At 45.4% G+C, this 19,641-nt stretch overlaps 1 protein-coding gene across 1 annotated transcript in view; it reads left to right on the forward strand.

Moving 5' to 3' along the window:
• Nucleotides 1-19,641, forward strand: part of kirrel3a (kirre like nephrin family adhesion molecule 3a) — an 82,315-nt gene that overhangs the window by 18,007 nt on the left and 44,667 nt on the right. The window contains exon 4 of the mRNA XM_035435066.1: nucleotides 13,653-13,810. Within this exon, the coding sequence (XP_035290957.1) occupies nucleotides 13,653-13,810 (158 nt within the window). The remainder of the gene's footprint in view (nucleotides 1-13,652; nucleotides 13,811-19,641) is intronic.

Raw genomic sequence — 19,641 nt, forward strand, 5'->3', positions numbered from 1 at the left:
GTGCCTGTAAATTCCACTTTCGGACAGGTGTTGCGGTGGATGTAAATAAAACAGGTGCAAATGGACTTTTTTTTTTTTCAGTACCGTGCTCATAAAACCAAAACCAAAAAGCCTTCCTGTCTTAACGCCAAGATAATGCAAAACAGTATTAGGCCCTAAAACTGTTCTACACTAGCTCTGAGTGCCTTGTGTTGCAATAAGTAGGAACTAGCTGCATTTTCCTTTGCATTTGTAATTAGTGTGATGACATAAACAACTTCACATTTAGGTATTCCTGTCCAGCAGAAAATAAATAAATAAACAATGTTGGTATTACACCTGAGAGATTCCTGAGCATCACAAATGAGATGGATATGTATTGAGAGATATGCACTCTTGTCGCATGCTTTATTCAGACGAACAATTTTATTCCAAGATCATGGCTAATCAGTCTCTCCTCAGTACATTCTTCCCATCCCTTAGATGTGGACTGGATCAATCCTGCCACGATGCAAAGGCAGCCGCGTCAAAATAGCCTCCGGGCAACCCAGGGAATGCTGATTATCAACATCGATTTGCACCCTTCGGGGGAAAGCGCTGTATTTTGCCGGAGAAATCCTTACATTATCCCCTCCATCGCTCACAGAGTGAGGTCGGCTGATCTGTACAGGGTACGCGAGACAGGTGATGTCAGATTCTTTTACAATGATAAACAATTATCAATAAGTAGGGGGTGCCGTTTGATTTTATTTTTCCTTGGCTGTTTGAAGGGGAACACAAATAATCGAGCTAACTGTGTTAGCCCCGAGAGGTTGAAAATGGGCCAATGAACAGCTTTGCCAGCAAAGTAATGAAGTGAATTTATGCATGATGTCATAATAAGTCTGCTGCTGGTGCCTGGTAATCTGCACAAGAGCAGTGAATGAAAAACGGAAACGCCAATGTAAATTCATGCAAATGTCATGCAAATGAATAAATAAATTCACTAATAGGGTGTCAGACCAGTACAGCCTTTCAGGAAGCTGGGTGCTCCCACCCCAGGCTGAATATGAGCTATAGAGGCTGATTGTGACATCACAATGCAAGAGTGTGCTCTTCTGCCCCCTGCTGTTCTTTAAACTGAATGTGTCTTTCCCCCGAAGCTCCGTCCTGTCATCAACTTTGACCTTTGACACTGCTTCGCACGAAACGCGCAAGTTCTTAGTCACTAAATAGGCACCAAAACAGAAAGTAAGCCAAGAAACAAACAAATAAATAACCCCTCCACCCCCACCCAAAATTGTCACCTTTTGTAACCATGCCAGCCATAATTATAACACAGATCTTGCTTTAGAGTAACAAAATGGTCAACTCTTGCATTCCTTCCTTTTATAGCAGGAGGTTGGTTAGTAACAGTGGTTTCAGCTGTGGTCATTGAAAAGGTACTGTCGTTTCCAAAGGAAGGCAGAGTATTAGGAACATGGAGTCGATAATCTGGTTAGCAATATGATAATAATATGTGATTATGGGTACAGACAGGACTGCCCAAAATTTTCTTATGTGACCCAGTGCATGCTGGGATGCTATATAATAGCCACAACTGCGTGGCGACCACTGCTTCGCTTACTGTAAATTGTTCTGTGCTTTTGCCCAATGCCTGTTTATACAGTAAATTTATTCTTGTAAATTTAAAAGCTTTTGTTTTAAATTCTACAGGTTTCGGTTGCTGCTTTCCTCAAAGCCCCACCTCCACCCCCCACCTCCCTTCGAAAGTACTTCTTGTGAAAACTTTTTTTTCCCCTGTATGTCCTTGAGATTCTTTGAAAACGCAGTACACAAAGGTAAAAATCAATCTGGGAGGCAATATAACACAAGACTGTGCCGTTTCAGTAATAGGTTGACCTTGTTTTCCTTTTCAGTGAATGCAGACATCTGTGAAAACAGTTTAGTGATTAAGGAAATAAAATAAAATATGGCACTTTCAAGTATTTCTGTGGTCTGAGTTTGAGTGGGCAGGGATCAGACTGGGTGCAGTTTTTACAGTGTACAAAACTGGAGTTGAATAAGGGACCATCATTAAAGCAACCTCAATTCCCCCCCCCTCTTTTTTTTCAAAGTAGCTGAATTAGGACAAACTTGACCCCGTGGAGTGACATTTGAACTCTGAACTCCATTTGAGAGCACCTGGGTAACAGTGGTCCTCCTGCTGGTGCCCGAGCTTCTGAATTAAACATGGAGTGCACTGAAACTGGGTACAAAGAGACGGCCCCATAGACTAATTATATCCAATCAAATTCCCTTCAGTGAAACAGTGGACTTCTGGGTTGCACTGTACAGGTTTGGTCAGTAGCCTAGAGGTGTATTTGGAGGGGGGCGGTTGGCGGGCTTTGCTTCTGAAAGGTCACCCCTCTGATTTAAAGGGCCTTAGAGACAAGCTGCAAAGATTATTCTTTGTCTAACATTTCGATATTCTCAACATTTATTATGAGCTAGGACTTCGGACCTTCTGACATGGCATCCCAGCAGACCAATCCTCCATTGATCCCTCCTTGTCTGATATTTTGAGTCCTTCTTCAAAAAAAAGAAAAAAAAAAGAAAATGTCTGCCGATGTTTCCGCGAGAGGTCGCACTCAGGGATGGCACAGTCTTCACTCATCGCGACGCGGTATATAAACGGAAAGAAGGCCTTCAGAAAGGGCGTAATTTGTGACACCTTCCTCTGTGGCCCCATCCGACTGCGGAAGAAAAAAAAAAACGTCCCTGAAGAAACGTTTAGCCTGACACGGAGAAAGCACAAGAGTTATGCCCCTCTCTCTCTCTCTCTCTCTTTCCAATCTCTGCCGCCCGCGGGATTTAACTCGCCAAGGAGCGCGGGGGAAAGGCAGAGCCTCTGAAACAGACCGTATTTTGATAACGTACCCCCCCCTGACATCCCAAACACGCATTCCAGGCCCATCCGTCCCGCCGCCGTCTTCGTTCTCGCTATTAGTTTCCCGCAGGCGTCTTCAGCTAAGGAGACGTCTCTAGCGCCAAAGAAGCACTCGCCTGTTTTTTTTTTTCTTCGCTTTTGAAAGAATTTCCCAGATGGACCTCGTTGAATGACTTGTATCATAAGAGCAATCCACCTGGATATGCACAACAGTGCTTTTTTTTAATTTTTATTAATGTAGTGCTTCTGATTTAGCCCTCCGTAGCTCCAGCGGCCATTGCTTGCTTTGGCCGGCAGAGAAACAAAAGACTGAGGGAAGGGAAGTCGAAGCACTCTTGAAAACCCAAAGAGCCTGTTTTTGTTCGACGGACCTTGGCCATCGTTTTTCCTCTCTCTCTCTCTCTCCTTTCATTTTTCTACAGTACGCCCTCGGTGCAATGATCAATAGCCTCTCTGACACAGCATCCTTTTATTTTATTTCTCTCTCTCAGACATGCCTCTCCATCCCTGTCTTTATTTAATAATCAAACGCGGCATCCATTATGGGGCAAATAAACAGCCACGTAAATAGCCCAGGCGGTCCAGCTGCCCTTTAAAAGGGAAAAGGTCACGGAGTACTTCATTCAGTCTCGGCTAATGCCCTTGTTCTAGGGGAAAATAACAGTGCTTAAAGCATGGCTCCTACTTCTCGTTACGTTTTAAAAGTCTAGCTATGGACAGGGTGATGAGTGAGATACACTCTCATCAATATAGAGGAAAAAAGTTTTTTTTTTTCTAGATTATTCCAAAAGAGGGGATAAGCATTCAACAGATGGCCAAAACAGTATTTTGTGGTCTGTAATTCACAGGTTACGTCATAGTATTGACTGTCCGTCCGTGAGGTACTGTCACCAAACAGGAGACAGTGAGTCATTGGAGCATGCTGTTAAGAAGGTGCTGGGCTGAGAAGTCCATTAATGAAAGGAGGCAAGCCTGCACTGCTCTGTGCATACCTTTATTAAAGACAGCGTTTCGATCCCAGTGGGTCTTCATCAGGTCTAAACAGACCAAGTGCCACCATATGCATAGACGTATGTGTAACAGACCACCTGTTCCTCATGATCCTCATGATCCAAGGCGGAGAATACTCAACACTGACATGCAGGACAGACAACAGGAAACGAACACATAAGAAAGGCCATATATATTAGAAAAAAGTATATGCATGATATACAATTCAAATGTTAAATATCCTTATGTGAATCACATTCCTTACGGGGAGAAAACATTAATGCATAAAACTATATACAATGAATACAAAAGGAATGAAGTAATGAGCCCAAGATGGTTGCCAATCTTTAAAGAAACGTTTTTATGTCCTAATCAGTATTAAGACCGGAAGGCAAACTGTGTAGTTTCAAATAGTTTCCCAGCAATGCAATATTTTAGATACAACTTGATTTCATTTGATATTAAAGCACGTCAAAAAAAAATCCAGTGGTTACTCCAAAAAAACAGGGTGAAAAATGGTGATGTTTACAGTTACGCTTCTGTTTGCATTGACCTTAAATAACCCTTCCACAAAAAAAGATGCATCACTCTACAGCCTTTAGCTGAGTTTGTCACAGAGTATTAAATCATATCAAACTGTCATCAAGTTTTGATTGAAATATTCCTACTTTCCAGGAAGGGATAATCATTCTAGGTCAGGAAATAGCATGGGGAATTAGCAGCGGTCACTAGTATTGAAAAATTAAATGAACTGATGTCATTTGAATACTTTATAAATCATCTGAAGAGAATAAAGTCACAGAATGAAAACCTCTTCCATAAAACATAAGGCAGCTCGTTCCAGAGCTCACGTTATATGTCAAAGTGAAAGTGAGGTTTTAATTCATGCTAATTTACGCTTTTAGTTGAACGTCTTGGATTAAATGCAAATGCTCTTCTGTCAGCTCGGTTTGAGGAAACCGGTCTGAGTAAATCTAAATTACACCCCTTACGTAAGCCAAACAATGAACAGATCGGGAAAAAAACCTGAAGCAGAGCTCGCTGCGAACAAAGCTTGTTTAACATTCGGTTGAATGAGGACGAAGGGGAAAAAATCGGTTTGACGGGGTGAAAGAGAAACCAAACTGGAAATAAGAAATGCAATGCAAACCTCTCTGCCCCCCCCGCTCCCCAAAACCCCCATTGTTTGACAGCAGCAAAGCAGGTGGGAAAGAATTCAGAGGGGAGGAGCTGAGAGAAATCAAACGCAAACAGGTGTAACCTGACAAAGACCGAGGGATTCTCTTTTTTGACCCACCGGACCATGTCTGTCTCTCGTTGTGGCATATTTCTTTTCCCGGATCTTAACACCTTGCTTCGCGGGGCAGCCATCCATGCCACATCATAGCCTTTCTTTTCTTTTCTTTTCTTTTCTTTTTTTTATGCCGTACTCCCCAGCAGACTGGCCAACCTCGCGAACGCTCGTGAGACTCTTGGTGTTTCCACTCCTTGCCAGGGACTCAGCCCCTGGAAACACTGGCAGCTCTTTAGTTCCTTGTTCCCCGTCAATCAATTATAACTGAACGCAAGTCTCCGTTTATTTCGTATCGACGCTTTCCAAGGCGAAGATGGGCGTTCGCTGAAATCCATACATCGCAATGCACAATTGCAATACAATACAATGCAATTCACAGGACGGGGCCATCAGAAGGGCCTTCGTAAGTACAGTGGTTCCAAGACAGTTGGCAGCGAGCGCGATATATTCAGTCTGTTTCCTGACGAGATTACCATTGATCTGCCCCCCCGGCCCCGTAAGCAGTTTGATATTACGTATTCGTAGTTGGCCACGCATAACCTCGTTAGGCCTTATTCTTCTGGGCCTTAACAATTAACACCGCAAATAATCCAGCTCACCTGAAGAAGAGAGAACCTGCGTGAATCCTGTTTATTTATTTATTTATTTTTCTGTTTTACGTACTCCGCAAAGGCAGTGTATAGAAAAATGCGCCCCCTGGGGTCTAGCCAGCCAGAGACGTGAAACAAACGGCGCCTTATCTAAGGGACCGTTGCATTTCCATTAAATGTAAGCGCGGCTTAATTAACTCATCTCCTGACTGGAGAGGGAAGATGAGCTGAGACAGGTGCTGACTGGCAGGATCGCCCCTCCGTTTTCTCTCATCGCCAAGGTAGCCCGACGCTGATTCGCGGTCCCGCCTACTAGACGCCCCCTTTCTCCCCAGCCTCGGCCTCCGATTGGCTGAAACGCGTCACGCGCGGTTTATCGCTAAGACGCGCTTATTTCCCGGCGCGCGTCCTTCGGAACGTCGGATTCCCCGCTCCGCTAATCCGCTCGAGGGGGGGCGGGGGAAATCGTCGAGGTCCCCCCCCCCCCCCCCCCGCCGTGATGTAGCGCGGTGAATGGAACCCGTTATGAATGCGATTAATCCCCTTAATTAAGCCGGGGCTGATTCTCGCGAGGACTGTAATCTGGAGATGATGCGGGACCGGACTCCAGACGCATTGTTGTGTGAGACAGGTCACTTTTCCCTCGTGTGCCTTTCCCTCTGTTTTTTTTTTTTTTTCCCTTTTCTTTCTTTTCTTTTTTTTTTTTTTTCTTCCCTGAAAGGAAATTGCATTATCTCACCCTCCTTGTTTCCTTCCAAGTGCTAAATGGCTTTGTGTTATCCACTTTGGGAATGGCGGCGAATAGAGACAGGGTTCAGCCCGTTACCGCGTCAACGGGAGGAAGCGTCGGGAGCAGCGCTTGGGAGAACGGAGCAAATGCGAGGGACCGGGACATTACCGCGGAAACGGAACACGGCTCAGCGTTCCCGTAGATTACCGTGGAAACAGCAGGCAATTCAGGGTCTCGGTACATTACTGTGGGAGCAGATCAAACGCAGGGGCTCGACACGGCGCCGTTGGAACAAAACAAACACGACGCAGGTTTCATTACGCAGCCGCTCCCGCCCCGAAAAGAATTCAGGCCGCCGCGTCAGCGCGAGAGCGAGGAGGTCGGGGTTCGGTTATTCGGGAGAACAAACGACGCGGGGCCCGTTGCGTCGCCGAGGGAACGGGGAAGGTTCAGAAAATGGCCGCGAACGGTCCCGTGACTTACGGGGCTGGGCTGCAGCGGCGGGGAGGGATTTCCGAGGCGGCCGGTCGCTTAATTAAAGGGTGGCGATCAATCCTGGGCCGTGACCAGCTCGTAATAAACCCTATTGAGCAGCCGCGGGAAAGCGGTAATGTGCAGCCATTAAGGCCGCCGCATTCACAAACATAGCTGTAATGCTCATGGGTAACGTAGTCAAATGAGACCTTGAGCCACTGTTGGCCACTGCGGGAGAAATACTTCACAGCTCCGTTAACTTCGGTTATTATTCCTGAGTAACAGGCTCAGCCGAGTATGTATTTCTGGCCGCCTGGAGCTGTTCTGAATGGGAGGGGCCTGGTTCCAAAGGGTTGTGGCCTAGCTCCAAAGAGGAGGGTTAGGGTTACACTAAACTCTGCCGTTTGGAGCTAGGCCACTCCCCTTTGGAGCTAGACCAGTGGCCTGTGGAGCTGCTCCAGGTGCCAGAAATTACCTTTCTTGGCTCAGCCCTGGTCATGAACTAACATGGTGCAGCTGGCACCCTGGGTATTTTTTACACCATGAAGACAGTGTTGGGGATATCAAAGTAAATAAATGAATTTAATTAGGGAAATTAAAATTGAAAAAAAATTAATTATCCACACCTTGTATGTGTGTTATTTATTTATTTATTGTGTAGAGTCCAGCACCTTTCATTGTGAACCATAGTTGGTTTAAATTCATGTTTTCACAGGTTATTGGATTTTTTAAATGTACCCCCCCCCCCTTTGCCATACCTGTATAATATGATTTATATAATAAGATTTTCTAGCTACAAGGCTATTATTAAAAATAAATATATAACGTTACTTGCATATTTCTGTGATGTTGCCATGAGACATTCGTCATCAAGATGCTTTCTGCATCTGCCACAGACAACATTTCAATGAATATTAATGATGTTTTAATGAATATTAATGGCAGGGTGTGCAGAGTGACAGCCCTGGATGTTTTGTGCGCGGTCGTGGAAAGTTTTCTTAGTGGATAAATGCTCTTTTCAGTCTTGGTGTTTTGTGCAGAACCCTTGGCTATCTGGTACATTTTATTATTTTTTTCAGCTGTCTGAATGCTTTAAAGGTGAGAAAACAACTCGGTCATTTTTTTTTTTTTACTATACTCTTTGGAGTCAGATATTTTGACAACAAAATGGTACCTTTTAGATGCCGGGTAACTAAAAAGATGTGGTGAAAAGAAGATGGGATATCCACCAGCTCTCTTGGCGGTGTCAGAATTTTTTAAAATATGAATTTACACAGTGAAGAGTTTGCTAGTCTCGTCCAATACTTGTTGAGAGAAAACCAGACGGCAAGTAAATTGAGAGGAAAGTGAGTAGCAGACCGACATTGCTTAACATTCAGGAAAAATAACATTCATTTATTTCAACGTGTTTGGCGGCATTATCACGGTGACAGCTGTAGTATTTTTAGCAAGCTTCAGAGAGGAAAAATATTGAAATATTATCACCTATATTGTCTTGCCCTCTGCACCGTGAGTGATGTAAAACGCTACGAGACACAAGCGGAGTAAACAATATCGAGTGTGTCAGTCTGACTTGCTTTCCATCTCCCGGTGCCTGTTGTTTGTTTTTCTGTTTTATCGTTGACAGACGAGGAGATCGCTGAGAGCTTGGCAGTTCCCATAGCGATGAATTTGTCTTCACAGCAAGTGATCTATAGATGCCAGATTTAATTCATTTGCATTCTACTATTATTGAAGTGACAATGTACAGTACCTCTTCATACTTTTATTCTTTATTTTCTTCAAAGATTAGTTCCAATGTGGTTATACTACTTGACGTTAAATTACCTTTTTCCGATCCTGATAGAATACAATATCTAAACTTTGCGTTGATGAGCATGATTGAGACTGGTCCAACACCATGGGAAGCCCATTTTAATGTGCACATAATGGACATTAAACAACGACAATAGTAACGATAATAATTATAATAATAATACTGATTTGTTTAATAATAATTTATACGTCACACATTCTGAAAATAATCCTCCTCAGAGGATACCCTTGTGTTTCCTTGCTCGAGTATCCTCCGGGAGCCTCCTAGCTCCTTTCTTCAAGCTCCTTCAGAGAGCATTTAACAGGTTGTAATGTCCTTGAAGATGACGGACCTCGATCGATTCTCCGGGTCAGGTGAGGGCCGAGGAGACAAGGACGGATGAAATAAGCGATTGGAATGAGCCCAGGTTGGGAACTGAGCCAGGGCACCAGGGAACTGCCTACTCTTTGCAGTCGGTGTCACGGGGTCTTTAATGACCGCGGTGAGTCAGGACCTCGGTTTACCATCTCATCACAAAGACAGCGTCCCCATCACTGCACCGGGGCACAGGGAATTACTTGACCAGTGGGATGATCGCCCCCTACTGGCCCACCAGCACCACTTCCAGCAGCAACTTAGTTATTCCAGGTAATTCCAACAAAGCTCACGTGTGCTTAGCTTCAGCCATTCGGGAAGAACAGGGTGCATAGTGGTATGACTGCTGGCATTTGAAAAACAACAACCAACAACAACAGCACCAAAAACAATGACAACACCACCACCATCAACAACAACAACACAACACAATAACAACACAAATTATAATAAGTAATAATAATAATCATCATCATCTTCGTCATTATCGTCATCACCATCATCATCAATATCATCAATCATCCTCTACATGTATTCCTGAGTTTTCTTATCAGAAGTGCATATGAAGAAGCATTTCCTTTATGTTACTGAAGTAGCCCATGTTAACCATAGCCATTGTGCTGGAGACCCCCCCCCCCCCCTTCTTGAAGGAGCTCAAAAGGAGACTGTTTGTTATGTGAATTAATCATTCCTTTGTAGTCTTGTGAAGGTCATACATACAATCATTTTCTAAATAAAGTGATCGTTTTATCTACATATTCCGATGGGGTAACCTTACAATAACGTGATCAGTCAGTCTTTATATTCCAGTGTGTGAACTTGATTCAACCAATATTTGTCCTTCATTTTGACTAACAGGTAAAGGGTAAAATGAAAGTTTTAGTGTGTACTGAAAGAACAAGAGTTTACCTGAGTGCAGGTTTAAGCTCCATCAATGTGTTCTGTCTTTGCGCTGTTTGCTGAGCTCTTTACACCATTGCGTACTATACCTGTGAAAATGCATAAACTCACTGGCTGTAGTGTTAAGTTTGGCTCCTCCTTAACTTTGTTATTGCTGTTTGGTTTGAAAGTAAAATTCTTCCAAGGAGTCAGAAATTAAGAGTCCTGTGTTAGGTATTTCAGCACGATACACACCCAACATTATTCATTTGTAACTATTTTTCATTAGTATAAGGTAGGAACATGCTCCTTTAATATTTACATTTTTTCTACATTCCCAGCCAAAATCCAGAAAAACAGGATAGTTCTTATACGAAGTTATATTTAGGTAGAGTCGGAAGACGGTTTCTCAGGAGCTCTCAACTCTCAATGCGGCTCCTGAGACTAGACGGGAACCGGGATTTTAAAAGTATCGCTTCCCATTAAAAGCATCGCGTCCTCGCCCGCTCGCTCACTCGCTCACGGACAGGAGCTAACGATGCTAACGGCGCTAAACTCGGGGCTGGCTGACAGGATGAAGAAAAGGCAATACGGCGAGCGAAGCTCTGATTAATGCGCTCTGTCAGCGCGCGCGCCAACGTGTCTGAGAGGCGGCGCGCTGCTTCCCGCGGCCCTTTGAAACCGGAATCTCTGCACCTGTTTTGACAGACGCGGCCCATTGCTTATTATTATAATGCGCAAAATGGGGGGCTGGGATGCAGGCGTCTTCAGCTCTAGTGCTGGAGAGTTACAGCACAGAATGCTGCTTTTAGACCCGAGAAGCCAGTGAATGCATGGCAGTTGTGTCGTTGCCTAGTTTTTATTTTATTTTTTTTTTATTTAAGTTTTTGTTTTGTTGTTATTCCAGTGTAGTGTAGCTCAGCTAGTTTGCTAGTGAAGCACAGTGAAGGTGCCGTAAAGTGAAGGCCTCGTAGCAGGTTACCGTGACGACGCTCTGACGACGCAACCCTCAAGTTCAAAAATAACAACGTTGCTCTTGGCTCAGGGCAACTTTGCCTTTAGCTGACAGGTAACATGTTCGCCTGTGGAATCTTTGGACTAGTGAGCAAGGGTTCAAATCCCACCTCGGACTCTAACTCTTTACACCAGCACAGGATAAAATAATTTTTTGTTTTTCATTATCTAGTTTGTGTGATAAGATACAGTGTTAAGTCCTGCCTAACACCGGAAACCCACACACGTTCCCCAGCACCAGGGTTGAGCGTGTCGGCTCTAACAAGACACGAGGATTAGCGTTTCACATCCTTCTCGCCCAACAAAGTGATTTTCATTAAAAATGCAATGATGACCCCAATCCCCACCGCTCATTTCGCGCCGTTCGTTTCCTGTTTCGCCGCCGGTCGATTTTTTCCTTCTCCTTTCAAACGGTAGAGAATTCCATCGGTGCACACCATCCGCCCGCGGACCAACTCCGAGTTTTCTCCGGCGGAATTGGCAGTATGGACACATTATAGGACAATCACAGACATCATAAATCCACCGTCACAAACAAGTAAACAAACTTCGGAGCTGAAATAGACCCGAACCCTTCGGCCCCTCGGCACACAATGTAACTCACGCCGTTTTTTTTTTTTTGTTGTTTGTTTGTTTGGTTTTTCTTTTTCCATCGGCAGGGTCGAATCCTATCCCGTTGTATATATCACTGCAAGCGGACTATAAAACAGAAAAATACAGAAAGCCAGAAGGCGGTGGTGGGTAAAGCCAAAAAGTCTGGAGCACGGGTGTCCAACTAAACTTCTGGAGGCCTGCGGATCACTCGGAGGTTTTTGTGATTTTCTTCCAGTAGGCGGCCGATTTAGGCCTCGGCAACCCGTCGCCTGGGCTCTCCTGCCAATCAGAAACGTAAGCGAGGTGCGTAAATGCTGAACCGCAGTAAAAAAAAAAAAAAAAAAAAACTTGAGAGACCCTGCAGCCGTGTAGTCTGCCACCGGGCTGAACCAGACTCCTGCATCAGCAGTTGGTGCGGGATACAGCTTACGGTTCAGAACTGAATCCTGAGTTTGACCTTTTCCGACTGTGGCTGGCAGCCTGTGGGGAAACTCCGTAGCGGGGAGTCTCATTCGAAAAAGGTTGATGTACTGTACGTGAAGGTTTTTTGTTTAAGCCCAGCACTAGGACACCTGATTGAACTAGTTAACTAATCGTGGTTGTGATGGACTGGCGTCCTGTCCAGGGTGTATACCTGCCTTTACCGAATGCATGCTGGGATAGGCTCCAAATCCCCCCCTCCCCCCCCCCCCCCACCCCCCCCCCCCCCCCACCGTAGTCCCTGACCAGGAATAAGCGGGTATGGATAATAGACGGATGAATAGAACTAATCATGGTCTCCAATCAAGACCTTGATAAGTGGAATAAGTGGTTTTGTAATGCTGGGCTAAAACAAAAACCTGCGCTCATACAGAACCTTTTCAGATGAATTTGGAGACCCCTGGTCCATAAAGTGCCACGTGCCCGCAGTCAGTCCGGGAGGGGCGATGCAGTCGCCCCGCCTAGCCGCTACACAGCAAGCGCCGCGGCCTGCACGCGCCAGCCTGAAGCCTCCCGAACCGACGTCGGAAGTTGTTGTTGCGAGCCAGTCTTCGAAACTGCGAGAGAATAATGAAAATGTACGTAGATAAATGTAAAACAAGAGATCTCGTTAGTAAGCACTCTAGATGGCTTGGATTCAGGCCATCGCCTGCCCCTACCGAAAACAAACAGCCTGCTTTGACAACTGAAGGGTGTTTTTCAGAACCCCGAGCGCAAGCCATTGGTGCAGCGTATTAAAGATTTAGCAGACGAATGCAGAACCTGCCAAAAGCTAATCAGCAATCACCCAGCCCTGGGAAATGAGTAATGAGAGCTCAGACTGCAGCGCAATAATGTCCACATCTCTCCCTCATTCCATCTCTCCTGGTGTCCATATCTTTACCCTACATCACTCTCTCTCTCTCTCTCTCTCACTCTCTCCCCCCTTTCTCTCTCTCTCCTCTCTCTCTTACTCGTTCCCCTCTCTCCCTCTCTATCTCGCGCTTCCCTCTCTAACTCACTATTTCCCCTCTCTCTCTCTCTCACTCTTTCCCGTCTCTCCCCCTCTCTCTTTCACACACTTTCTCCTCTCTCTGTTCCCCCCTCTCTCTCTCTCTCACTCACTCTTCTCCTCTCTCCCCCCTCTCTCTCTCTCTCTCTCTCTAACTCTTTCCCCCCTCTCTCTTCTCCCCCCCCGCCCCCTCTCTCTCTCTCCTGAGCCAGCTGCATGCCACAGCTCGGCTGAGGGGCCGGGATGAATAATTCACAGGAGTCGGAATGAATCAGGGGTGATCAGAGCTTGTTTAAGAGAGCTCTGTAATCAGCGCTATTCAGGAACATGCATCCCAGCCATTCCCCAGACCCTTCCCCATCCTTCCCCAGGCCCTCGGGTGCCATTCTCTCTCTCTCTCTCTCTCTCTCGCCGTTCACCACCGTCACCCGACACACACGGTTCACCGCCCCGCAACACAGCAAACGCCGCGTCGCCGATCCTTCTGCCTCAACACCGCCTGCGCCCGTCTGCCGGCTAACGCTAACGCCGACTTCCTCTTCCTCTTCCTCTTCCCCAGTTCCCCCCGACAACCCGGTGATTATCGGGGCCCCGGTGATCAGCCTGCGGGCGGGCGACCCCCTCAACCTGACGTGCCACGCCGACAACGCCAAGCCCGCCGCGTCCATCATCTGGATCCGCGACGGAGACGTCCTCAACGGGGCCATGTACTCCAAGGTAGGGGCCTAATACACGTAAACATGTATGTACAGTCCTCGACAGGAAGTGCTAGCGTGGCATTGGCAAGGCTTGAAGTTGGAAAAAAATAAGTGTCAGTGCTCTGAACAAAATGTACAAGTACGGTGTTCCGGTTCATTCCGGCCCACTTCAAGCACCGGTACTACCACTGGCTGTCTTCTACCAGGAAGTGAATTTGATTGGACGAGGGCAGAAAAGCGTATCGGGAGCTTGAAATAAGTGCCAGCGTGCAAGAAAAAGTCGCAGTAATAGAAGTTCATTATGTGCTGGTGACTAACAGCCCACTTCAAGCACTGGGTGCCGGCCATTAGGAAACTGTTTATTGTGCAATTCAACGGCATTTACATTTTAATCAATCATCAGCAGTCTGCCTGTTTAGTGTTTAGTGGGCTGTCAATCAGAAGAGTTTGAGGTGAATGCTCATTATAGAATGGGCACACCATGTCAAACTTCCAACACTCGTGTTTACAAACTACGTGATTTGCATTTTTTTTAATTGCATTATTTTCTGTTTATGAATTTTTGTAAAAATAAGTATCTTGTGACTTCACAAATACTTAAATGCAAGCAAAACAGTGGTTGCAGTGGGTCATACAGGCATAGTTGGGTTCACTCCCTTTTCAGTTCAGTATTTTTCAGACGTGAAGGAAATCTAACATAATGGTTCTGGAGCTGAGTGTGTTGCTCAAAGGCTATTGGTTTTATTCCCAGAGGGGGCACAGGCTTTGCTTGTCTGAGCAAGGTCCTTAACCCCAGAAATGCATCAGTAAACTCTCCAGATGTGGAAATGTGCAGTATGCAAAAATTTATTCTGTGTAAGTTGCTATGCCCACCAACCCTGACCCCCCCCCCCCCCAGCACCTATTCCCCCTCAACCTTAACACTCCCAACCTTACCCCATCTCCCCATGCTAAAACTAACCCACCCCTCAAGCTTTACTGATCCCCCAACCGTAGAATTACCACCAAACCCTACCCATCACACCCCCCCACGCCCCACCCCACCCCATGGCAGCTGAAAATGTGGGTAATGCCACCCACACCTAACTTATAAATAATTTATATAATTTATATAATGCTTGTAATATTGCTATTGCACATAGTTGGCTATTATGTGCATTTTAACAGATGGTATTTAAATTGCTGCCAGTATAACACACTTCTACTTAAAAAATGTAAATTTTTAGCCAGTTGGGTGTGTTTTATGGCTCAGCTTCAGCTGGCCGAACTGGGATCCCTCTGTCTACCTGTCGATTTTTCTCTATTTGCCTAAATAAAAGCCCATATGCCAAACTCCCTTCTTTGCACAACGTCCCAAGAAGGGTTTGCTCCACAGGTTTCCACTGAAATACAGAGCGCAAGACCTTTTTACTTTGCTTCAGATGCGGGCGAGTAAAATATGTATTACGCTCCTCTCAATTATGAATGTGTTCTTAGGCAATTTGCACATTTTGTCAATGAAGGGGGTGTTGAAAAGTGTTCGCTTGATGCTCTGACATTCTCTCTGTCACTTTTCTTTCACCTTCTCTCCCCACATTTTTGCTCTCTGTCTTTCTCTGTCAAATTCAACAAACTCAAATTCTCTCGCTCTCTGTTCTCTCTCTGACAGGTTTTTAGGTGGCCTATAACAGACAAAGACAAGCCAGATATGGCATGACATTAAGCTCTCCCGCTCTCTCTGGCTCTCTCTCTCTCCACTCTATTCTCTCTTTCTATCCCTCTCTCTTTCTCTCACTCACTCTCTCTCTCTCACTCTCTCTCGCTCTCTCTCAATCTCTATCCCCCCACCGCACCCCCACCCCCCCGCCCCGCCTCACCTGACCCCAGAGCACCGACTTCCGCGCCGCTAACCTTCCGCCTGAATGTATAATCAACAATGCGCCGCGCATTTCCATATAAATGAACAGGGGATACGAGTCCCTTTTTTTGGGGGGGGGGGGGGGGGGGCGGGGGGGCATAACTGTCTGCCGCCATTACGACCCATTCAGTGCTTTCTGAAGCAGATAAATAACATTGATTGAGGTGCAATACCGCCGCGTGTCAATCGGAAATAAGAGAAAAAAGAGAGAGAGAGAGAGCGGTGAGCCGCTACTGTTTGCGCGAGCGATGCTAGCATTCGGCGCGCCGCGATTTTACACATACGGCGTGATTACATAAACTCCGCCCCTTCCAAAGACGCTCCTTTATCCATTTCCCGGCTTCGTTAATGTCTTTACAGCGCTGATCTCGGAAGACTTTTGCGTTTAATTACGGAGATTTCTTTTACATTGCTACAACCCTGGAGAAGGAAGGGGGGGGGGGGGGGGGGGCTAGAAAGAGTTATCAATCAAGTTTTTTTTTTAAAAGTATTATTATAGATGTCAGAGCGCTCGTTTACAGAAGACAGGTGTAGTGTCTTACTGCGGAATAGAATATTAATTAGGAAAAAAATACTCCGTAACCTGTTGCATGATTTTTTTTTTTTCTCACTTCTTGTCGTTTTTTTTCTCTCCCTCGTCAAGCTAATTAAACTCTCCAGCTTTGTTCTAAAGAAATGAAATGTGGGAGTTTGGAGAAAATAAAAGAAGGTCTTAATTGGAGACAAAATAGCAGAAATAATGAGATAAGTAAAAGATTAGATGAGTAAATGTCTCAGTAACCTCAAAATAGAATACTGGGATATGTGCCTAATTGTGGGAACAAGGAATAATTAATATTTTTTTTAAAAAGAAAAAAAAACATTGACAATGGATCCAACTTTGAAGATAAAAAATCTCCATTGACATAATTAATTAAAAATGAAAAAAAAAAATTGGAATTTACACAAAAACAGAGGATAGCTATCAGACTGAAACACTGAAGAATTTGACTTTTTTGCCTTGCTGTTTATTAAATTTAAAACATAAAGGGCACTGTGTATTAATCCTTAGATCTTAGAAATGAGGTCCATTACACAGTCGGCTTTGGGTCTACACCCATAGCGTGTGATTTCAGCAAAGCCATTTTTCCTTATTTGGAACGAGAGTTTAACTCAGAGTGCGCGTGCAAGACATTCTACGCTGGCGTTTCTCACGGAACACCCCCCGCATTAAACTAGTTTTACCTCAGGAAAAAAATATATAAATTTGAAACATGACGGCGTGCAATTAAAATGACAGATTTCTTTTGACCTGGTGCCGTGCAGTTTTTTATTTTATTTTTTGAAAGCGGGGTATTACGTTTCAGACCCTCTGGTAAATGACTTTGTGGAATTTTTACTGTGGCCCCGTTGCTGTGCACTCAAGTGCATTAACGGGAGTTGAAGTGCAGTAAGGGTGTGGATGGGGGCACGCATGTTGAATGGAACATGCGAAGGTTACTCTCCCACTGGCAAATTTATTTTGCATTCTGTGTGTGAACATCCAGTACATTACAGGCATTTATCGGACGCTCTTATCCAGAGTGACTTACACAGCTTTTACATAGTTTGCATCCATTTATACAGCTGGATGTATACTGAAGCAATGCAGGTTAAGTACCTTGCTCAAGGGTACAACGGCAGTGTCCTATCCAGGAATCGAACCAGTGACCTTTAGGTTACAAGACCAGTTCCTTACCCATTATGTACTACGCTGCCGCTAATGAATGGTGATGACAGCTTCAGTTCAAAAGGCAGCCTTCTGTTCCTGTCAGCATACTTAGCAGGAAGTGACTTCGGTTTTGTTTTTGTTTTTGTTTAGTTTTTTTTTCTGCTTGACCGAGAACCAACTGAGCACGTGCGAGGCGTCACGCAGATCCTTTACGTTAGATTAGTTAAGGTAATCGCCCGTGTCCGCGATCAGAGAACACAGCATAATCAGGGAACTAGGATTGCCTCGAAAAAAAAAAAGAAAACTAAAAAAAAAAAAAAGAAAACGGTTTTCAGCAGGCTTAGCAACCGCACGGTTACACAACAGCTTCTTGGGTTCTCCCACACGGCCTGTGATCCAATCGGGTTTCCGTAACCGCGATCTCGCGCCGACGAAGTGAGATCTCGCACGTCCCCAACCAATCCGAGGACGGCTCTGAATGAGTCGACGAGCTGAAATGGGAGCGGACGTTGACGTGCAGTTTAACTCTTCGCCGAAGTGTTGACACCTCCCCGAACACCCTGTTTTCCCCGAGTTTAATTAATGTTTTTTTTTCGCGCGACGTCCTGTCGGGGGTGGGGGGGGGGAAATGAGTTTTTCCGAGCCGTGAGGTGCACTCTCACCCCGGACCAGGCATACGTCAGAAAATGTGAAAGCTCTGGTAATTACAGTACTGACAAGGATATATAAAGTGCGCCCGTGTCTGAAACAAATAGGCAACAAGATCATGCATTTTTATATAAAATAATACATTATTTAGAGCGGGGGGAATGCTTGTGCGCCCAAAGGCGAGGTGGATCTGAAGGAAACCGTGAGCGCGTGTTTGTTTCCACTGACCTCTTAATCAATAGTCAAATTTATGGGCGCAATAAGAAGCGTGAAGCTAATTAAACATAATTACATATTTAAGCAGCATAGCAAAGCATCCGAAGAAGCGATGGTTTTTTTTTTTGGGTTTTTTTTTTTCCTGTTTATTTTTACACACCGCTCTAACTCTAACCCCAACATGCGTTTCTACCGGATGAAATGCGCTGAGTGCTTATCCTTCGTACTCGACGCAAATGTCTGACGTTCTCTGTTTGCCGAGTTCTATACCGTCGCCTGATACTGTTTTGGCACTTGTTCTGGCACCTTCCGGACGTCGAATCGGAGGCCGCTCATGATGTGACGCAGTGAAGGGCTTATGAAAGACCCCAAAAAGGGATCATTCTTCCGCTCGCCGCTTCGAGTGAACACGGACACACACACGCGCAGCCACTGCTGTTCAGCCTCATTTCAGCGGCTGCCTCTTCCGTGCTTTTTTCAAGCAGCGCTCAGTGATGTAGCGTCACTCTCGAGTCTGCTGGCTCGGCCAAAGTGGGTCTTTCGAGGAGGCGTTTAGCCCCTGTTGCTCAAATCACTGTCATCGAGGGCCGAGACCTGCTGCTTTTCCACCTCTCCCTTTACCTGGGAGTCGGTTCTGAAGTCTGTCCAATCAGTAGCCCTAATTGCCCAGTTCGTTGCCGGGGAGAAAAGAAAACCAGGGCCGGGTTTGGATTTGAGGGCCAGATTTGAGTATCTATTGCCAAAGCCCTTACTTACACCTTACCCTGTTTAGCTTGCGGGACCTAGTCTTGTCATGGTCCTGTTTTCCTGTCTGCGTTTCCCTTGTTGGGCCGCCAGATGGCGGCACTTCTGTTTTGTGTCCTGCTCCCCCCCGGTTAATTGTATGATTGTTTTCAATTGTCTCGTTATCCCATCATTGTTCCCACCTGTGTCTTGTTATCCCCTCCTTCTGGTTTGATTGTTTTTTGAGTTCACCTGTGTCTTGTTACCCCCTGTCTATTTAAGTTCTTTGTCCCCTTGACTCGGGTGCTGGTTCCTTGTGTTTGTTTCCGAGGTATGTTCAGACCATTTATACCTGCCTGCGTTTTTTTACCTGTTTGTGTTTGTTTCCGATGTCTGTTTGCAAACCGTATGTACCTGCCTGTGTTTGTTCTGACTTGCGTTTTGTTTCAGACCGATTATACCTGCCTGTGTTTTGTTTGACCTGCCCTTGTGCTCTGTTTGACCTGCCCTTGTCCTCTACCTGCCTGTGTTCTGCCCTGCCCATGTTTGAGTTCCTCTTGTTTTCTGTTTTATTTAGATATTTGAGTTTGTGTTTTTGCCCTTCGTGTCCTTTTCTGTTCCCTGTTTGTTTGCCTTCCTTTCTGTCAGTAAAGTCTTTGTTAATTTTCCCTTTTGA

Source organism: Anguilla anguilla, chromosome 9 (genome assembly GCF_013347855.1).
Source record: "Anguilla anguilla isolate fAngAng1 chromosome 9, fAngAng1.pri, whole genome shotgun sequence".
NCBI lineage: Eukaryota > Metazoa > Chordata > Actinopteri > Anguilliformes > Anguillidae > Anguilla > Anguilla anguilla.